At 38.7% G+C, this 13,746-nt stretch overlaps 1 protein-coding gene across 1 annotated transcript in view; it reads left to right on the forward strand.

The window, feature by feature from the left end:
* LOC132830751 (meiosis-specific coiled-coil domain-containing protein MEIOC-like) overlaps nt 1-13,746 on the forward strand; it is a 74,760-nt gene that overhangs the window by 45,407 nt on the left and 15,607 nt on the right. Inside the window, exon 7 of the mRNA XM_060848588.1 lies at nt 3,862-3,996. Within this exon, the coding sequence (XP_060704571.1) occupies nt 3,862-3,996 (135 nt within the window). The remainder of the gene's footprint in view (nt 1-3,861; nt 3,997-13,746) is intronic.

Here is a 13,746-nt window from a genome sequence, read left to right on the forward strand (position 1 = left end):
CTCCAAGGTTTGGTGTCAGCATGATTATCTCAGCATTGACTTCAATCCGTGCTGTGCATAGAACTCAGAGGCCCATATAGTTGGAAAGAAGATAATGCTGCTAAGGGACTGAGAATTTGCATCCACAATACCCACTTGTCATTCACACTGAATTTACAGGTTTTGCCTCCTTCCTCATTGCGATAATCATAGATTGTGGAATGAGTCGTGTAGCATTATTCCTATAATGATAACCCTCAGGATTGTGCCAACAGTCAGTCTAGTAAAATTGCAAGAATTCATAATCAGTTGTTTTCCTTTTAATTTGAAGAGATTGGGGATTTAAACACTTTGGTAGCATTGGAAATTTCAGTTAGTTTATCCACTTCTTTCATATTTTGTATCTACATTTAACAAATGCAAATGGCACATATCCAATGGTCCCTGAGCCTATTCAAAAAAAGTCCCTTATCTCTCCCAAAGGGTGCCATACATCTTTAACTGACTGAGACAATTTTAGACCTTTAGGACAAATGTTTGAAGCTCATTACTCCTATTTTCTAAATTCCACTAACAAATTTGCACCTGTTTGAAGGAGCTATAGTTTTATGTGTGCAGATTTTTCCATGTATCATAGATATCTCCCTGGTGAAAATGATAGGCATTGGGTTCAGTAGTGGGACTTCTAGAATCGGAGCTCTGACACCAATATGACTAACTCAGAGATCTCTTCCATCTATGAAAATTCATGCCTAAATCTAGTGATGGATTTAAAAAATTAAAATGCGAATGAAATATTGATCTTTATTTCAAAGCGGCTAAAAAGAAGGGTGGAAGTAATATTGCAATTTGACAAAATTCTGCTCAGACTGCATATGGAGTATTGCTTTCTGTTCTGAGCAGCATTTGGAGGGGATGCAGAGATTCACCAGAACAGTACCACAACTGAAAGGGTTAAATTAAAGAAGGAAAGAAAGGTTGCATATACCAAATTACTGTTTCCTTAAGTAACAAATATTATAGATTATCTTATTGAGATGTTTAGAATGATTAAATAATTTAATAGGACAGGTGGTGATGAAACTATAAAATGAACTATTTCCTTTGATAATAGCATCCAGACAAAGGGATATAAGCTTAAAATTAACGTTCAACCATTCAGTATTGGTGTCAGGAAGCACACGTTTTCCCAGAAATGATAGTAGATACCTGAAATTTTTCTGTCAAGAAAACAAATTTGAAAAAATTCAAAACTGAAAATGGAAAGATTATTAATAGTTAAATATATTAAGGATTATAGACTAAAGCCAAATAAATCTAGCTGTGTTACAAAACAGCCTTGAATCTAGTGCAAAATAACGCTAAAACAAATAACAAGGTTTAAAAAATCAAGTCTAAAAGCTTTGTGTGTTAATACATGGAGTACTTGCAGTAAAGTAGATGATTAGCAGATCAAATATATATAAACGGTTATGACATAGTTGTGACTACAAGGCATAGCTGCAGGGTTGCCAAGCTTGGAATTTGAACATTCAGGGGTATTCATTATTTAAGAAGGACACAAAAAAGGAAAGGAGGTAAAGTGGCATTGTTAGTAAAGAAAAGAATCAGTGCAATCGTGATGCGGATATTAGCTCAGGAATCATGATGCTGAATCTGTACGGATGAAAATAAGAAAAGGGATGGAAATCGTTATTTGGGGTTGTCTATAGGCCTTGAAATAATTGTGGAGATCTAAGGGAAGGTATTAATCAATGCATCAGAGATGCATGCAAGAAGGGTACAACTGCAATCGTGGGTAACTTTAATTTACAGAGAGATTGGACAAACCAAACTAACAATGGCATTGTGGAGAAAATATCCCGTTGTGTTACTTTTTTCAAACAAAATGTTGAACCAACTAGACTGGGTACTGTACAATGAGAAAAGATTAATTAACACTCTAGTGCAGACTCTCTTGGAGAAGAGTGACCATAATATAAAATTATTCATTAAAATGGAGAGTGAAGTAGTCAAATCCGAATTTAGATTTTAAAAGTATCAGGATATGGGGCAAAAACAGCTGTATGAAATTGAGATAGACAATCAGCCATGATCATATTGAATGATAAAGGGAGTTCAAAGGGCCAAATGATCAAATATTGCTCCAAGTTTCTGTTTTTATCAAATTGAATGATGGACCAGAATCAGTGGGGTGAGTGGCTTACTCCTTTTCCAATGTAATGTTAGCCAAACAATATTACTTAGGCTAGTTAGCCTTGGAATATTTCTCAGGGAAGTAGACCCAATTTGAAGGTTTCCTTGCTTGCAATAATATTAATTTTGATATAAAAAGCCAGAGAAATTCATGGTGTTTTTTTTCCCTATTACAAATAGAAAACATAAGTATTTATTGGCTTTCCTTTCACTTTAATGTGTTGCAAAAATGCTGTTGATTAATATTTTGTGGAATAAAGAATAATTAAGTTGTTCTGCTATAACACGATAGTTGTATTCCTCTGCAACCTTGCACTATGGAAAAGCACGATAGAAAAAGCACTGGAGAAGATTGCTAATAGAAAATCGCTATAACCGTTTGGTAGAAAGTTCATGTTTTCCAAACAACACCCACAATTTATCAGTCATGCTACAACGCATTCGCACTGACAAAACGCGCATTATAGCAGAATGACCTGTAAATGAACAATCCTCTTTAGTTTATGTATATCAATAGAAATGTTCTATTTATGGAATAGAATTTTGCTACTGTTGGTCTTCATTATGTTGGTTTACCAGATTTAACAAGTAAAGTAAAACCAAACAAGGAGGATTGTGTGCCAACAGGAAGTCCATTTGAATTTCTGTTTATACATTTAGGTAGATGGAAAATCAGATGACTTTGATGCAGCCCACTAATAAGAAGTTCCAATAGGACGAGTGCATGAACGATGAAATTCATTGTATAGATTTTACTTCGATTTATCTAAGTGTGTACATGCCAGATAAGGGGACAAATTCTTCAAACTCTTAAACATTTACAGATTTTAAATATCATTTTGAAAAATTCAAACTTTCTGCACTATTTTAAAATATCCTTTGCATTTGAGTTTGTCTCATAGCAACAGTGAGGTGGATTTTCATATGTGTCATCTGAATCTGCATTTTTTTCTCCTCAAATTATACCAAACTTCAATTTCCCTTAATTCCAGTATTTAAAACAACTGTTAAGTGCTACATATTAATGTGTTGTCATTGTAGGGCGCTTATCTTGCAGTATTTGATATTTTTCTTGAAGTACTCTGTTTCATCCTTTTATCATCAACAGTATTATACACTATAATTGGATAATCTTAAATTTGCTTTGTATATTGCAGTATAATTTGAATTAATTTATGTTTATTCTGATAACTAGATTTAATTAATGCCACCTAATCATTTTTAAAATACTTTGGTTTAAAGTTTCTGGTGTGTGTAAGTAAGATTTGCAGTCTAAGTAAAATTATTCTCTTTGTTTTATTTCCTCTATTTTATTATCAGAAATTACCAGGAATCTAATTTTCTCAGACTTACTCCAAAATATAGGCTGAGCACATTGAAAATTGAGTCCCTGCCCTTATGTTCAATTCCTGCACAGCCTGATTTTTCAACAGGCGATCATAAAACAGAAAATTTACATAATATATGAAAAAACAAGCTTGCTTGGCTTAATGTATTTCATTTATTTCTGAGATTATTTTTCAGTTTGCCTGTTATCATATGTGGATACCAGGGTAATGGGTTTCTGGGTAGACACATCAATAAACACTTTTGCTATATTGTCGTCTGAAAATGATTTTTTCTTTGAAGTTTAATCTTGTCATATTAAAATCTGATGTTGGTTATCACTGTTTTCCCCTTTTTAAGACTGAAGCAGCTCTTGCCAGGAACTACCCAGGAAAGAGAGTGACCAGTTCAAATAATACACCCATTCCGAGGCTACCATCAAACCCTTCCCGGGTTGATCGTTTGATTGTTGATCAACTGCGTGAACAAGCAAGAGTACGTTTCATTTATAGCTGGTAGATTGGTTAATTGACCATATTTCATATTCCTTTGGTTAATCTGCTTCGATATAATTCAAACATTTTCTTTTTAAATGTTATGTTTCTTTTAAAAAGATAGCTACAGATAGATGGAAGTAGGTTTTATCATCGTAATTGTCCACAGTTGTCGCAGAATATAGTGCCATTTATTTACACAATTGATTGTAAATATAGTTATTGTATTACTTTTTAACATTTGGAAATTGATGTGGTTTGGCAGTTAGTAACTTTGTTCCTAAATTGTTAGAAAATAGTCATAACTTAATTAATTCAGTGTCGAGCCAGCCCAGAGAACAGAAGTATACTATATTGAATGAAAAATGGAATAAAGATGAATCATATTTTTTTTAAACTCCTGATTGACATTCCTTACCTTAAAGGGAGAAAAACAATGTTAGGAATGGGTCATTTTGCCAAAATGTGCTTCAAAGTCAAGCAGCATAGATAAATACAGAAAGTAAATTTCTGTATATACCTCTATGTAATTTGCTCAAACAAAGGGGTGCATTTTGATGATGTCTGCCTGGCAGATGGCACTAGCATTCTGAAAATCATAAGATAGTTGTTAGTATTTTGTTTCTGTTAATTATGCATGGACATGATTTTCCTGGCATGCTCAAACTAGGTAATCTGAATAGCCAGCTGAAAAGAGTGGTGGGTTAACATGCAAATCAGGATCTTTTTACGCATATAGAGTCCTGTTGCTATTTTGGTGATGGGACTGCCTAATTATTCTTGGTTTTTAGCATTAATTCTAGAAGTTCAACTTTGTGTACAAGAGGAACTGTAAGGTAAACATGCTGGATTTGCAGCAGATGCTCCAGAGCACTACATTGGAGTATGAATTGCATGTAAGTTTGGTAGACCAGGAATCAGTGGCCAGAAACTCATCATGAGAATTATATTCGAGGAGACTTGGATTAACCTGTTGAAAAGTAGCAGACTTCATGCAACAGACCTATGGCCTTTTCTGTTAACTCATTATTTTACCAGTAGCAATCAAAGTATACTTTCTTTCAGTAGTTTTGCTTCAGCATCCTTCAGACTGTAGCAGAGTGCATGGCATACATTAGCCAGATGCTTGCATGTTCTTGCATAAAACAAATGTGGATGCCAGTAGTTACCCATAAATATCACCAGTCAAAATGCCAGAGCAATAGAATTTGTCAAAATTGCCAGGTTCCCAATCCAGGTTGATATTTAATGAATTTCTGGCAATTAAAGCACCACCCTGTGAACAGAAAGGGGTGCCACTGTAGTGTGACCATCATCTTCAAAATATGCTCTGTACATAGTTGTCTGAAAGGCACAGTGCATTCAGCCTACAAAGCCAACAATTCTGCATGTTTTGACCAAGCAGGCCAACTAGGGGTAAGACCTATCAGTTAAGAATAAAAGATATGGATTATGACTGCTGACTAATTGCTGATGGTTGTTTGCCTCCAAGAATTGATTCTTATTGTTTTAGAGAAGCAGATGATTAGTTCGTGAGTATCTGGTAAGTGGCTTAAGATTTATTCGATTCCTAATGTTCAGAAGTTTAGCAACTGATGGTAAGGTTAAGAAATAAATAAAAATATAAGTAATATATATAACTGAATAAAATAGTTAAGTGATTAATTAGAACACATTCAGGATTGTAGGATGCGTGGTCTGTCATAGTTGGTGCTTTTTGACAGTTTCAGGTTGCTAGTTTGGTCCAAAGCAGTTGTGTCTGCAGTAAGTGTTGATGTTTAAGCTGCAACACAATCAGGGAGAGAGAAGTTTTCCTGGATTCTTTGTACCAGAAGGCAGTCACACTTGGAGGATAGGATTTTCTGGTTTGGTTTGTGTTCAATGATAGGAGAGTGTAGCAGTAAGTTAGGCAAGTCAGGGGAGTCAGCGGGCAGGAACCTCAGTCTTTGCAATTGTCCAACAGGTTTGAGGTTATTTCAGCTTGTTGGATGAGTGGTGACTACAGGGTGAAAGAGAAAGCAGACCATGGTACGACTGTACAGGAGGCCATTCAAGTGGAGCAGTCAAAAGTGGAGATGGGAACTGATTAGTCAGAGGGATTGACTCCATTCTCTGTAGCAAAGAACATGAGTCCAGACAGTCAGCAGCACTAGAGCAGAGGAAAATGGGATGTATACTACTGGAACGATCTCCGCTTGAACTTTCCTGGGGTCAGTATTCTTGCAAGTTGTATAACTAGCAAGTGGAGGGGATTTTAAACTGAATAGGGGAGCAAGGAATCAAATTTGGGAAGATGCTGGTAAATCAAAGATGAGGGCCAAGACAAAAAAGAAACATATTCATTTAAGCAATGATAAACACAATGTGGTAGGAAGAGATAGAGAGTACTATAGATAGATAGTAAATCTACAAGTAAACCAGCAGTCTGGGTCAGTTGTCCTTCATACACTGATTATTAGATTTTTGGAGCAGACAAGTTATCACCTTGACAGCAAGAAGTTAGTCCCTTTGAGCCGTTGCACTCTCATGAGCTTTCATAATCTTACTTCTTGTGAACTAAGCAGACAATATTTTGAAAACTCACATGAATATCAGTATTTTGAAGTCAGGTTATATTGAGAACACCAAGTATGTTAAGGGAAAGAATGTAATTTGAATCCCTTACCAATTGCCAGAAGTAATAGCAATAATTTTGTAAGTATGTTATTTTCTTATTTAAAATATTATTTCATATCACAGGAGGAGAGAATAAAGTATGCTGTTTTAGAAAATGTAGGGATGTCAGACTCTAAGGAATGTAGTATGAACAACCAGGTTTCTGGTACAGAGACTGGCTCTAATGTAATGGAGTATGTCAGATTCCATGCAATTGATTGTGATAGGGGACTCTCAAGTCAGAGGCACAGACAGAGGCTTCTGAGGCTGACAATGAGAAATCAGAATGGTGTGTCGCCTCACTAGTGCAAGGATCAAGGACATCCCAGAGTGAGTGCAGAATTTTCTCAAAGGAGAGTGGGACCAGCAGGAGGCTTTTGTACACATTGGAAATAAGAACACAGGAAGAAAAAAAGATGAGATTCTGAAGGGAGAATACAGAAAATTATGCAGGAATTTTAAAAAGGAGGTCTTTGAGGGTAGTGATATCTGAATTACTCCCAATCCCACGAGCTAGTAGGAATAGGACAATAGAGCAGATGAATGCATGGCTGAAGAGCTGGTGCAGGGGAGAAGGATTCACACTTTTAGATCATTGGAATCTCTTCAATGGTAGAAATGACCTGTATAAGGACAGATTACACCTGAAGTGGAAGGGGACTAATATACTGGCAAGGAGATTTGCTGGACCTGCTCGGGAGGATTTAAACTAGTATGGTGAGGGAGGGCAGAACCCAGGGAGATGGTGAAGAAAGAGATCAGTCTGGTACAGTTGGGAAAAGGTTCAAGTCAAACAGTCAGGGCAGGCAAGAACAAAACAGAGAACGACGTAGGACTGATAATTTAAACTATTTATTTCAATGAAAGAGGCTTAACAGGGAAGACAGATGAACTTAAGGCATGGTTAGTAACATGGGATTGGGATATCATAGCAATTACAGAGAAATGACTCAGGGATGGACAAGATTGGCAGCTTAATGTTCCAAGATACAAATGGTATAGGAAGGATAGAAGGGGAGGGGGCAAGAGAGGAGGGGGTATGGCATTTTTGATAAGGGATAATATTGTGGCTGTACTTGGGGAGGATATTCCAGGAAATATGTCCAGGGAAGTTATTTCGGTGGAACCGAAAAATAAGTAAGGGATGATCACCTTATTGGGATTGTACTATTAACCCCCCAATAGTCAACAGGAAATTGAGAAACAAATTTGTAAGGAGATCTGATATCTGTAAGAATAATAGGGTGGTAATGGTAGGGGATTTTAACTTTACAAATATAGACTGGGACTGCCAGAATGTTAAGGGTTTAGGTGGAGTGGAAATTGTTAAGTGTGCACAAGAAAATTTTCTGATTCAGTAAGTGGATGTAAGTGGGTGTAAAACGTGACCTACTTTTGGGAAATAAGGCAGGGCAAGTGACTGAGGGGGAGTGGGGGAGCACTTTGGAGCCAGCGACCATAATTCTATTAGTTTTAAAATAGTGATCGAAAAGGATAGACGGGATCTAAAAGTTGAAGTTCTAAATTGGAGGAAGGCCAATTTTGGTAGTTTTAGGCAAGAATTTTCAAAAATTGATTGGGGGAGATGTTTGCAGGTAAAGGGATAGATGGAAAATGGGAAGCTTTCAAAAATTGAGATAATGAGAGTCCAGAGACAGTATATTCCTGTTAGAGTGAAAGGCAAGGCTGGAAGGTGTAGAGAATGCTCGATGACTAGAGAAATTGAAGTTTTGGTTAAATAAAAGAAGGAAGCATATGTCACATATAGATAGGAGAGATCAAGTGAATCCTTGGGTATAAAGAGAGTAGGAATAGGGTAATCAGGAGGGCAAAAAGGGGACCTGAGGCAGCTTTGGAGAATCCAAAGGGATTTTATAAATACATTAAGGAGAAAAGGGTAACTAGGGAGAGAATAGGGCCCCTCAAAGATTAGCAAGGCAAGCCTATGTGTAGAACCGCAGGAAATGGGGGTGATACTAAATGAGTATTTTGCATCAGTGCTTACTGTGGAGAAGGACCAGGAAGATATAGAATGTGGGGAAATAAATGTTAAAAAATGTCCATATAACAGAGGAGGTGGTACTGGATGTCTTAAAACGTCTAAAGGTGAATAAATCCCCAGGACCTGATCGGGTGTGCACTAGAGCTCTGTGGGAAGCAAGAGAAGTGATTGTTGGTCCCTTTGATACAAATATCTTAGCATCGATAGTCACAGGCGAGGTGCTGGACGACTGGAGGTTGGCTAACGTGGTGCCACCATTTAAGAAAGGTGGTAGGGAAAATCCAGTGAACTACAAACCAGTGTGCCTGACATCAGATGTGGACAAGTTGTTGTAAGGAATCCTGAGGGACAGGATTTACATATACGTGCATAGTTAAGGATTGACGAGGGTTAGTCAACATAGCTTTGTGCGTGGGAAATCATGCCTCACTAACTTGATTGAGTTTTTTGAAGAAGTAATGAAGAGGATTGATGAGGTCAGGGCAGTGGACTTGATCTATATGGACTTCAGTAAGGCTTTGACAAGGTTCGTCATGGTAGAGTGGTCAGTAAGGTTAGATCACATGGAATTCAAGGTAAATTAGAACAAAGAAGAAAAACAAAGAAAATTTACAGTCCAGGAACAGGCCCTTAGGCCCTCCAAGCCTGAGCCGATCCAAATGTACTGTCTAAACCTGTCGGTCAATTCCTAAGCATCTGTATCCCTCTGCTCCCCACCTACTCATGCATTTGTGAAGACGCATCTTAACTGAATGTACCATGCCTGCCTTTACCACCTCCACTGGCAACGCGTTCCAAATGCCCACCACCCAAATGAGCCATTTGGATACAGAACTGGCTTGAAGGTAGAAGATAGAGGGTGGTGGTGGAGGTGGAGGGTTACTTTTCAGACTGGAGGCCTGTGAGCTGTGTTGTGCCATGAGGATCAGTGCTGGGCCCACTGCTTTTCGTCGTGTAGAGAAATGATTTGAATGTGAACATTGGAGTTAATATTAGTAAGTTTGCAGATGACACCAAAGTTGGAGGTGCAGTGTAGAGCAAAGAAGGTTACCTAAGAGTGCAATGGGATTTTGATCAGATGGGCTGAGGAATGGCAGATGGAGATTAATTTAGATAAATGTGAGGTGCTACATTTTGGAAAAACTTACCATTAAGGGTATAAGGTCCTAGGGAGTGTTGCTGAACAAAGACACTTTAGAGTACAGGTTCATAGTTCCTTGAAAGTGGAGTTGCAGATTGATAGGATAGTGAAGAAGGCTATGCTTGGTATGCTTTCCTTGATTGGACAGAGCATTGAGTTTACGAGTTGAAGGGTCATGCTGCGGCTGTACAGGACATTGGTTAGGCCACTTTTGGAATATTGTGTGCAATTCTGGTCTCCTTCCTATAGAAAGGATGTTGTGAAACTTGAAAGAATTCAGAAAAGATTTAAAAGGATGTTGCTAGGGTTGGAGGATTTGAGCTATCGCGGGTTCCCCTGAAGCATTGGATACTGAGGGGTGATCTTACAGGGATTTATAAAATCATGAGGAACATGGATAGGAAAAATAAACAAGGTATTTTCCCTGGGGAGAAGGAGTCCAGAACTAGAGGGCATAGGTTTAGGGTGAGACAGGAAAGATTTAAAAAGGACCAAAGGGGCAACATTTTCTTGCAGAGGGTGGTGTGTGTATGGAATGAGCTATCACAGGAGGTGGTGGAGACTTGTACAATTACAACATTCAAAAGTCACCTAGATGGGTATATGTTTAGCAAGGGTTTAGAGGGATATGGGCCAAGTGCTGGCAAATGGGACTGGATTAGGTAAGGATATCTAATCAGCGTGGACGGGTTGGACCAACGGGTCTGTTTCCATGCTGTACATCTCTGTCAATTCATAACTGTCAATCAACCTAGAGTTCAAATGTTTTGAGAGAGAAATGGTTGTTTGGACTCATGTACATTAACAATCTAGATGAATAAACTGAGGGCATTGTTGCAAAGTTTGCAGATGACACAGGATAGGTGCAGAGACAAGTCGTGTCAAGGAATTAGGGAGGCTGCAGAATGACTTGGACCAGCTAGGACAGTAAACAAATAAGTATGATACATAGCTTATTTGAACAATAGACAAATTTTCTTTTGGCTTCAAAACACCATTTTTGTTAAGCTTCACAGCAAAGTGGAAAGAGGAAACCCATGCAGACACGGGGAGATTGCGCAATCTTCTCTCAGACAGGTCACCCAAGGCTGGAATCAAACCCAGGTTTCTGCTGTTGTCAGGCAGCAGTGCTAACCACTGAGCCACCATAACCACTTCATTTCAAAGGTGAAATCTCAAAACATCAACTCCAGGTTGATGACAGTTATAAATTCATAGAGATGTACAGCATGGAAACTTGCTTCACTTTCCTTCAGATTTTTGAGTTATATTACCCAAATGTAGGATGGTGTGGAAGTGGCAGCCTTAAGTCCATTCATGAGTTGTGTACAATTTAGGAACAAATGAACAGATTATGGTAGATATAATCTTGCAGAATAGCTTAATTTCAGCATCAAACTTGTGTATAAATGACAAGGGTGATCATACTGCCAACCTCATATGGCATGCTGGAGGAGTGCCAACAAGTGAAGTTAGGCTTGTGGTAAACAGTGGCAAAACAAAACCCTGGCAGATTCCTCAACCAACATGTCAAGGAAAACAAACTTCGTAGAATCCCTACAGTGTTGAAACAGGCCATTTGACCCAACAAGTCCACGACGACCCTCCGAAGATTATCTCACCTAGAACAATCACCTCTACCCTATTACTCTACATTTCTCCTGACTAATGTACCTAACCTACACATCCCTAAACACTATGGGCAATTTAGCATGGCTAATTCACCTAACTTGCCCATCTTTGGACTATGGGAAGAAACTGGAGCACCCAGAGGGAACCCATGCAGACACAGGGAGAATGTGCAGTCTCCACCCAGACAGTCACCCAAGGCGGAAATGGAACCCAGGTTTCTGCTGCTGTGAGGCAGCAGTGCTAACCACTGAGCCACCATGACTACTTCATTTCAAAGGTGAATTTTAAGCTCAGAATGGCACCCTTCACGACATGTAAGGAAGTTGTTTCTGCAGCAGCCAATTCAGATATAGTAACTATGTTATCTGCATATTAGGAATATCCAGGGTTAGGGAGGTTAGATGTTATTCCATCAATGACACAATTTTCATGAAATCCAAAAGACATTTGTGAGACCTAGACCTAGCAGGAATTCTTTTTCAGAATGCATGGCCTAATTAAACACTGAATTCATAAGTTCAGTGATTATTGATTCATGATGGTGGCAGTTCTAAATTGCCATGATGTGGTCGTGCAGTTTATATGGCTTCCTTGAAAACTAGTGAGCAGGCTAGCAATGTCAAGAGCACTGCTATTGGTAAGAAAAGCTTGCTGTGTTCTTGCAAATGTGAAGGATTCTGTCACCACGCAAAATATTTGCTACAACCAGGTTTCATTGTGGGGAGCAGAAATTGGGGCAATTTTAGAGGATGTTGTCATGGCCACAAACACAGCCTATGCCAAAGCAAGCCCCCACTCCCAGCCTCTAGACCCCTTATTCCAAGGGTTGATACTTGTACATCCACTTAGCCATTACATACTTTACAGAAGCAATATACCCTGTAGTGACAGTTGGATGTGTAAATAAAAAAGAATTAATTCACAATTTTTCACTTAACACTTCAGAAGAACCTCCATTCATTGCAGCTCAATAACGTTTCAATAATTCAGACTATTTAAGGTTTCAATAGGTGAGCTGTCAGGGTTACTTGAAACAATTTAAGCCTGTTTGAATAAAGATCCAACAGGGCAGAACTTAGTGCAAGGCAGGTGACTGAGGTGTCAGTGGGAGACTTTTGGGGCCAGCGACCTTAATTCTATTAGTTTTAAAATAGTGATGGAAATGGATAGACTGGATCTAAAAGTTGAAGGTCTAAATTGGAGGAAAGTCAATTTTGACAGTATTAGGCATAAAATTTCAAAAGTTGAATGGGGGCAGATGTCTGCATTTAAAGGGATGGATGGAAAATGGGAAGCCTTCAAAAATTGAGATGATGAGAATCCAGAGACAGTATATTCCTGTTAGGGTGAAAGGCCAGGCTGGTAGGTGTAGGGAAGGCTGGATGACTAGAGAAATTGAAGTTTTGGTTAAGCAAAAGAAGGAAGCATGTGTCATGTTTAGATAGGAGAGATCAAGCGAATCCTTAGAGTATAACAGCAATAGGAGTACACTTAAGAGGGAAATCAGGAGAGAGTAAAGGCGACATGAGATAGCTTTGGAAAATAAGGTTAATAAGGATTCCAAAAGGATTTTATAAATACATTAAGGAGAAAAGGGTAACTGTGGAGAGAATAGGGCCCCTCAAAGATCAGTAAGGCAGCCTCTGTGTGCAACTGCAAGAGATGGCGGAGCTACTAAATGTGTATTTTGCATCAGTGTTTACTGTGTAGCAGGACATGGAAGTAGATGGTGACATCTTGAAAAATATCCATATTATAGAGGAGGTGGTGCTGAATGTCTCAAAACGTGTAAAAGTGGAAAAAATCGTAGGACCTGATCAGGTATACCCTAGAACTCTGTGGGAAGCTGGAGAAGTGATTGCTGGGCCTCTTGGTGAGATATTTGTATCATCAATAGTCACTGATGAGGTGCCGGAAGACTGGACGTTAGCTGACGTGGTGGCACTATTTAAGAAATGTGGTAAGGAAAAGCCAGGGAACTGTAGACCAGTGAGCCTGACATCAGCAGTGGGCAAATTGTTGGAGGGGATCCTAAGGGACAGGGATTACATGCATTTGAAAAGTCAAGGACTAATTTGAGTTTGTCAACATTGCTTTGTGTGTGGGAAATCATGTCTCATGAACTTGATTGAGTTTTTGGAAGATGTAACGAAAAGGATTGATGAGGGCAGAGTGGTGGATATGATCTATATGGACTTCAAGTAAGGCATTCAACAACGTTCCTCATGGTAGACTGGTGTGCAAGGTTATATCACGGTGTACAGGGAGAGCTAGCCATTTGGATACAAAACTGGCTTGAAGGTAGAAGACAGAATGATGGT

Source organism: Hemiscyllium ocellatum, chromosome 32 (genome assembly GCF_020745735.1).
Source record: "Hemiscyllium ocellatum isolate sHemOce1 chromosome 32, sHemOce1.pat.X.cur, whole genome shotgun sequence".
Taxonomy (NCBI): Eukaryota; Metazoa; Chordata; class Chondrichthyes; order Orectolobiformes; family Hemiscylliidae; genus Hemiscyllium; species Hemiscyllium ocellatum.